Raw genomic sequence first — 8,211 nt, forward strand, 5'->3', positions numbered from 1 at the left:
CCAGGGCGCCAAGAGGAGCCTGGTGCGAGCAGCGTCCCACGTCCACCTGTAGCGGGGCGCGGGGTGGCGACGGTGCTGGGGTGCCTGTCCCTCCCGCGGCGGAGCCCGCCCGGCGTCCCCAGAGCTCCCGAATCGGCCGCGCGAGGCGGACTGGGCGTCAGCGCTGAGTGGAACTCGGGCGGCGCACCGCGGGAGCGCAGCGGCCCCTGGCGCCGGGCCTCGCGGCTCAGCCGGTGCGGGTCGGTCCCCGCGCGCCGGGAGAGGAGGGGCGAGGCGGGGCGGAGGGCGGGGCCGGGAGCGCGGCTGCCCGCGGGACCCGGACGGCGCGCGGGCAGCCGGCAGGGAGGGCGGCCGGGCGGGCAGCGGCCCCGGCCCGCGTGTGCTCCCCTCGTGCCCCTCGCTGGTCCTCGGACCCCGGCCCGGCGCGCTAGCAGCCATGGTGGGCCGGCTGAGCCTGCAGGATGTGCCCGAGCTCGTGGACACCAAGAAGAAGGGCGACGGCGTCCTGGACAGTCCGGACTCGGGGCTGCCCCCCAGCCCCAGTCCCAGTCACTGGGGGCTCGTGGCGGCCGGGGGCGGCGGCAGCGGCGGGGAGCGCGCGCCGGTCCCCGGGACGCTGGAGCCCGACGCGGCGGCGACCCCCGCGGCCCCGGTGAGTGCCCCCGCTCGGGTCCCTTCCCTTCCCATCCCACCCGCAGCCTGTTCCCTGGGGACCACCGCCAGCCTTGCCGGCCCGCTCCGGGAGCGCCGTCGGCGCCGCCACCCGCCGGTCGGGACGGCGTGGCCATCGCGGGGAGCCCGGGGCGGGAGCGCGGTGAGAGCCTGGCCAGCTGGAGACGGTGGCTGGAAAATTGTCATCGCCTGGGAGGCGCGGGAGCCCTGGGAGAGGCGAGCCCCCGCCTTCTGTCTTTGGGGTGGCGGCCCCCGGGGCCGCCAGGCTGCGGCTCGGCCATGTTCCTGCCCGGGGCCGGGCTGGAGAGGGCCGGGGACAACGAGAAGGAACCCCAGCCTTCTCTGTCCTGCGGGCCTGGGACCCCCGGGCTTAGCCCCCCACCGGTGGCGCCTCCCAAGGACCGGCCCCCTCCTGGGTGGTCTTGGGGAGAAGGGTGTGTGTGCTTCAGCTCCCTGATTCAGAGAGCAAGAGGGACCAGCCTTTGGGGACCGTGTTCATGGTGTGGGAAGGTACCTTGGAGAAAAGTTACCCCGTGAGCCTCCCGCCTCCTGGTGCCAGCCCCTTCTCCTGTCACCTAATCCCCCTCTGGCACTTGAAGGGTGGGAGGCCTTTAGATGGGTGGAACCTTTCAAAAAGGAATCCTTTTATTTTATTTCAAGGTTTTTATTTAAAGAAAAAACACGTAGTCTTTTTTGCCTTAGGAATCGCTCAGGTGGTGGTGGTGTTTATTGCCTTTACCTAGAGCTCAGGGGAAGCCACATCCTGTCTACAGCCAAGGCTCAAAGTGGGGCTCTCAGCCCCCCTTCCTACCCCTTGGAGATGACTTTGTATGGCCTTCTCCGCTGGGGTGAAGTAGTCATTGGCAGCTGCTGTTCCTTAAAGACCTATGCACGTCGATGGGCTTGGAGTTCTTGACCCAGTGACCCTGTCTCTGGGACATCGGGGTGCCTTCCCTTTGGAGTGCAGCACTTGCTTCAACTTGGCCTTCAGAACCCTTGTTGTCTGGCCCTTCTAGCCTCATCCCCCTGACCACAGGCAGATACATACGTTGGTGTCTCTGATGCTGTCCCTCTACCTCACATGCCTTTTCCTTCTGAGCCCATCCTCTTCTACAGCTGTCTTTTTGACCTGTCAGACCCCTGCTGGCCCTTCAAGCTCAATTTGTCACCTCCTCTGGGAAGTCTTCGTTGACGCTTCCCAGAGTCATGCCAAAATCAATGGCTTGGTCCCCATTCCCTGGTGGTGCCTTGTTCATGTGTCTGTTGTCATTCCTGATGCCTGTCCCATTTCCAGCCTGCACCTGCACCGAGGTGTGGCGTGTCTGTTGGGTTAGCAGGGAGGAGAGAGCCCATAAGGCAGGGGCAGGAGAACTAAGGGCTTGTGTGACTTCCTGGCTGCAGTGTGAGTGTGGGAGAGTTGTGCACCTCCCCTCCTGCTGTCATCCCGCAGCCCCCAGGGCTGCCCTGAGGCACTCCCTAGGTCGAGGGTCTGGTAGCCAGGGAGCTGGGGGCAGAGCAGGGCCCACTGTCCCTGCCCGGGGGCTATTTCCGAAAGCTCTGTGGCAGTCAGTGCCCACACCTTCCCCTGCCCCCGTCTACTGACCACAGTTCCCAGCCACAGCCCTTCCTCCAGCCAGGGCTTCTTCAGCCCTCCACCCAAGTTCAGGAGCTGGATGCAGAGGACACTTCGCCCCTCCCTCACCTACCCTGGTCCCCTTTGACTTCGTATTTCAACCTTGCACCCTCACTTGACACTGGCCTGGTAATACGATAAGTCTTAGAGCCTCCCTTCTAAAACTGTCTGCTTCCTTCTTTACCCTGAAAGACATCGGGGGGCGGGGCTGCCACCTCCACATCCTGGCCCAAGTGTGGATCCTTCTCTCAAATCAGGCAAAGAAAATGACAGATTGCCAGTAACCCCAGGAACCCAAGGCGCTGCTCCCTGTTGAACACTTACCACAGAGGCCCAATTCCAGTCAACTCGGGGAAAACTAGCACCTGTGTCTAGGACAGAACCCTCCCTTATTCAGGCTACCTGATGAACCAGAAAGTTCAGGGCCTCGTCCAGGCTGGGAGCCAGATAACCTCTAGGGATGCTGTGCTCTGGTTCTTCGAGTTTGCCGAGCAGTGGAAGGTGGTGTAGATAACTTTTTTGGTGTTCATCTTACCAGTGAGTTTGTGGCTCCCTCTGTCTTGGTTGGGTGTTCATGGAGCCGTCCCAGAGGCTGGGAAGGCACAGGTCAAGTCCCACTGAATCTTCAGTGTGAAAAAATTTCTGGTAGAATTTTTTCGTTCTGGTCTTTTCTGGAGTGTTGCTGAGACCATGGCAGTGTTGGGGGATATACATCATTGAGAGTTCTGGTTAGTGAAACCCCAGTTTGTCAAGGTTTTCTCACTGCCTTGATGTGGGATGGGGCAACTGCCCAAAGGTCTCATCCCAGGGTCATGATGCTGAGCTCCTTAACCTCTCACAAAATCCCAGTGAAGAAAGGAGGCATCCCCTTGGTGTACAGATAAGGTAATGAGGCACGTGATGTGACCCAGGCCTCCTGGTTCTCCAGCCAAAGCTCTTCCCATGCTGTGGGGCGGCCTTACTCCAGGTTCATTCCCAGGACGGGGACACAAATCACAGTCGAGCCCATCAGCTGGAAGCTCAGAGCCATGGGAGGCCTGGCCTGTGGTCTAACTGCCTTCTCCATTCTTGCAGAACTCAGCATCTCTGCCCAGCCCTCTGACCTTTGCCTGCTCACCAAGGCTGTGCCCTCTGTCCTTTGGCGAAGGAGTAGAGTTTGACCCCTTACCACCGATGGAAGTAAGGTAAATACAGTGGGCACAGATTGGATTGGAATTTTTCATTTTTTCCTTGTTTATTCCAGAAATGAATGCCTGTTGTTTGTTTGTTTGTTTGTTTTTAAAAAGTTAATCACAAAAAAGTGCCAAAGACTACTCATAGTTTGTTGGGTACTGTGTTGGATTTCTTTATATGTTCTAACCAATTAAATATATAGACACGCCCTGCAGCACCTGGGTGGCTCAGTCAGTTGAGCTGCTGTCTTCGGCTTGGGCATGATCTCAGGGCCCGAGATGGGGCCCCGTATCGGACTCCTTGCTCTGTCAGGAGCCTGCTTTTCCTTCTCTGCTGCTGCCCCTGCTTGTGCTCTTTCTCTCAAATAAATAATAAAATCTTAAAATCTTCTAAAAATTTAAAATATCTATATATAACTATGCGTTATATATAGATATTTTATATCTATATGTCGATATATTAATATATAGGTACACCCTTTGAAATAAAAACAAGATCCTGTTGTATGTAAAGTCCTTCGACTTGCTTTTTGCCCTTTTCGCCTTTGCGTATCATGACCACCAGATGCCTCGAGCTTTATACTAAAATAATTCCTCTTTCAGGAAGCCCCACCCCTGCTTCAAGGTGCTCTACCCTTGTCTCCTGTTACAGTTTCACTGGGCAAGGGCGAGTCTTCCTTTGGGAATTGATCTCATCCGGGATTACCTGGGGGCAAAGATCCACTGAGAGTCTCTGTTAAAGATCTGTCTCTTCAGGGAAAGGAATTTTACTTTTGGTAGCTTGTGGTTTTTTTTTTTTTTTTTTTTTTTTGCTGGAGTTTCAGTTCCCTAACACAAAGGGCCCTTTGATGGGGAACAAAGGCAGCTCACCAGTTTGGAGGTGAGCAGTTCAGTCCTTTATTCCTGTGGAGCTTTTATTTTGAACAAAATGAGGACATGACTTCCCGACCTTAGCTTCCGCCAGCCTCTTACCCACTTGCTTAAGGGGAATGAATAAATGTTTCCATCATCCAACTGACCCACTGGAAAGAATGCTGATTCTTACTCCTGGACCCATGGGTAGGGTCTGTGTGATGCTCTATGAAGCTGTAATAATTACTCAATAAAATGAACTAAAGCTTTGCTTACATTAAAACAATAATAATAATTAGCTCCCAAACTACCAAAGAAAGAATTAAAAAAAAAAAAGGTAAAGTAGTTGCTGAGGAACATGGAAGTTGATTTATTTTGTGGAAATCAAGATGGTAATTGGCTCTAATTGGTAAGGTCAGATCTCCGAGTCTCTGGTTTGACGGGTCTCCCCATCGAAGACCAAGGGGGACCAAGTTCTAGTACTCAGTATTACTGAACTTTTAAGAATTCCTGGGTTCCTTCATTCTGTCATTAAAGAGCCGATGTGGGGAGGGGGGGTATGTCTGGCTGGCTCAGTCGGTAGAGCATGCAACTCTTGATCTCAGGGTCAGATGAGTTCCAGTCCCACGTTGGACAGAGAGCTTCATTTTAAAAAAAGCAAGCTGATGGTGACTTCAGGGGACAGAGAAAACAAAGCATGGACCCCTTATGAGGGGGTAGAACCCGCCTTGTTCTGCCACTGACATACACCACTTGCCGCATGTGAACACTTTGTTCAGTTACTTCTGGGCACATTTCTCAGAAAGAGGAAACAAGACGTGGAGAAGCAGCTGGAGCGGCTCTTCCAGCTTACACACACGGGCGCCGCCTCCAGGGGCTGCCGCCTGCCAGGAGAAACAGTGCGTGCAGGGTGAACGTGGGGATCTTGCACACCTGCCCGTAAATCCCAGCCCCACCACTCACTCCCACTGTGACCTTGATCTCTGTGTGGCCATTTCTTCTCTGGGGTGCTTGATTCCGTTAGATTAGATCCTGGAAAGAAAGTGCTTTGAACAGTACCGCCCAGTAAGCTCTTCCTCAGCTCTGGGCTGCTTCTGACGAGAGCAGCCCGGTCTCGGGGTTCGCACCCCACCAGATGATCAAGGTCACAGTGGAGGCCATCGTGCCCCAAGCTCAGGGGAACGGCTTCGAGCTGCCTTCTCTCTCCCGCCCAGGTACACGTCGTCCGTCAAGTATGACTCCGAGCGGCATTTCATCGACGACATCCACCTGCCCCTGGGCCTGGCAGTGGCCTCCTGCAGCCAGACCGTCACCTGCCTCCCTGACTCCACCTGGCGCAGCTACAAGGCAGAAGTGCGCTTCGAGCCCCGCCACAAGGCTGCCCGCTTCCTCAGCACCACCATCGTCTACCCCAAGTACCCCAAGACCATCTACACCACCACGCTGGATTACAACTGCCGCAAGACGCTGAGGAGGTTCCTGTCTAGCGTGGAGCTTGAAGCCTCAGAGGTCCTGGGCAGCGACGGCCTCTCTGATGAGTGCTGACGGGGGCGGGGTGGGCTCCGACCGGCTCTTCCGCTGCCCTCGAGGGGCCCACGTGCTCCAGAGGAGTCTGGCCTCGTCGTTGTCCCTCAAAGTCCGGCCTGGGGAAGAAAACAATGTCACAGCCTCTTATAGTCATGGAGAGAACTGGGTTTTTTAAAGTGTTCAGATTGGTCTCCAAAGGCGTGTATTTCTCATTTGCCGCTGCATAGCTTCCCCAAAGTCTCAATTTGTTGAACAAATAGAAAGCCAACTGGAGCGAAAGGAAAATGGCCCCAGTTTGAAATAGGGAGGGAGAAGAGGGCTCTTCTCCTCTCGGCCGGTTAGCCTGAGGAAGAGCGTGGATAAAGTCTCTGGGCTGGAAAAAGTGAGCTGTAAGACCTTCCAGCCCCGAGTCGTCTTCCCCCACAGCAGTGCTGGTTCCCTGAGCTGTGACCGCCAACTGGGTCCAACCTGTGGAGAGCTCAGTTCCACTCCGTCATTTATTTCCTTTTCCATTTGTATTCCTGTTCACCCAAACTCTCGGAATTCTCTACATCCTCTTCATATCAAAAAAACCCCAAGCCACAATATAAGATGCCTTTTTAAGAAAGAGAGAAAAGGTTCACCCTGTTCTCCCCACTCTTCAGGAGGCTCACATCTACCAGGGACTCATGTGAGAGCCGTGGCCTCAGTTCTGGGTCCTTCCACTGGTAGGGTCCGAGCTTGGGCAAACTGCCTTGAACACTTGGCATCTGGTAATGTCTCCCCAGGCTTGTGTAACTCTCCTGATATGTATTTTGGGTTTCCTATTTTCTTCATAAGATAAAACATAGCCTAGAGAAACAGCATTTTGAAGGACTGCTGAGGGAAACCACTTTTGGGGACTCCATGAGGTTTCGGCCCACGCAGGACTGGCTGGCGTCTGGGAGACGCAGATGTAGATGTTTCCAGTGACCTGCTTCATCAGAATACGCGTCCTTTCCAGGGACCCCGGGTCAACTTCGACGGGGTCAACACCGCAGAGGAATTCTGCAGTGCCTTAAGTCTAAGCCAGAAAGCAAGAAAATCGCCCCATCGTTCCCTCCAGGTGCAGGAAAGGTGACTTCAGGATAGGGATTGATGTCACAAGCCAAACCCCAAAACTTGGGCGCCGTTGGGATGGTGCACGTTTCTTGTAAGTGCTTACTGTAACGTAAAGTGACAATCATGGCGTTTGGCGCATGTGGAGGACACTTCGAGAGCTCAGCTGAGCCAGGCTCAGAAGCAGAAGGGGTGGCTGGGCCAGAGGCTGTTGTGGGCCAGGCTGTGTCTGGCTTCAGCCCACGGCCCCCCTGCCTCCCCACCAGCCCATGCCTCTTCCTCCTGCCAAGCCCTGAGGGGTTTGAGTGAAAAATGTGGCAGGTGGCCTTTCCTCTTCCAATATTGGAAAGAACAATCCATGAATATTTCCTTTGAATACATCCAAATTAGACCATGTGCTTGAGGGTTGTAGAGTATTGTAAACCCGGATTCCCGCTGTATTTTGGGGTTTCTGTTGATGGCTTCTGTGTGTCCTAAAAACAGAATCGAGAGCTGTCTGGGGACCGTGGAGCCACAGCAGGGACTTATGTTCTGAGGAGAGCAGGCGTGATGATAATCGCTCTCACTTAAAGTCATTCGAAGCCTCTAGAGCCAAACTGTCCGGTGTCTTCTTCAGCTTTAATGTAGTGTGGTCCGTCATGCCCCTAATGGACGAAACCCTCGGTGGAGGCTTTGAGTGGGTTCGTGGCCCCCAGTTTGCCACAGCGAAGCTCAGCGGCGACCCGTAAAGGTGGCACTCTGGGACTCCAGGACCTCCGTTATGCAGAGTGACAGATGCTGTCCTTCTTTGGAAGAGTAAATTACGTGGCATTTCTTGATGAAAATGGATTTTTTTTCCTCTCTGATTTCATAATCTTGGCATTTAAGACAAACGGTAAATGTAATTTTTAAATTATGTTAAGAGAGTTCCCAAGGCTTTGTGTCCTGGCCCAGTGGGGACACGTGGATGAGCTCAGAACGATATTGTAGGCAGCGTGGCAGGAGAGACATATGGGAGAACATGGCCTTTGTACACGGCAACGTTTTGAGATGTCCATACGAGATTTTGTTTTGTTTTTGGAGGGTTGGGTTAAGTTTGGACAAAGCATTCTAGCTGTGGAGAGAATCTGAAATATATCAGTAAAGTAAGTAGAAATGAGTCATTGTGAATGGGTAAGGTAAATTGAAAAGCAGGTTTTATCTTAAGTTACTCACTAGGGAACTAACTGCAGTCCTTTCTAACCCTTTCTTTCTCTTCAAACCTGCTTTGCGGCAAGTTACAGGAAAGAAGCGGAGGAA

The 8,211-nt window shown here is 54.1% G+C and overlaps 1 protein-coding gene across 1 annotated transcript; it reads left to right on the forward strand.

Moving 5' to 3' along the window:
• The first annotated feature begins 301 nt into the window (after window positions 1-301).
• Window positions 302-6,420, forward strand: RFLNB (refilin B). Its single transcript, XM_047708280.1, has 3 exons — window positions 302-652; window positions 3,380-3,489; window positions 5,544-6,420. The coding sequence occupies exons 1-3, from the start codon at window positions 437-439 to the stop codon at window positions 5,872-5,874; spliced, it is 657 nt and encodes a 218-aa protein (XP_047564236.1). The 5' UTR covers window positions 302-436; the 3' UTR covers window positions 5,875-6,420.
• The last annotated feature ends 1,791 nt before the right edge of the window (window positions 6,421-8,211 follow it).

This window comes from Lutra lutra, chromosome 16 (assembly GCF_902655055.1).
Source record: "Lutra lutra chromosome 16, mLutLut1.2, whole genome shotgun sequence".
Classification (NCBI taxonomy): domain Eukaryota; kingdom Metazoa; phylum Chordata; class Mammalia; order Carnivora; family Mustelidae; genus Lutra; species Lutra lutra.

Coding starts and splice junctions, on each gene's coding strand:
- RFLNB (XM_047708280.1), top strand. CDS start 437: ATGGTGGGCCGGCTGAGCCTGCAGGATGTGCCCGAGCTCGTGGACACC. Junction 653..3,379: donor CGGCGACCCCCGCGGCCCCG/GTGAGTGCCCCC, acceptor CCATTCTTGCAG/AACTCAGCATCTCTGCCCAG. Junction 3,490..5,543: donor TTACCACCGATGGAAGTAAG/GTAAATACAGTG, acceptor TCTCCCGCCCAG/GTACACGTCGTCCGTCAAGT.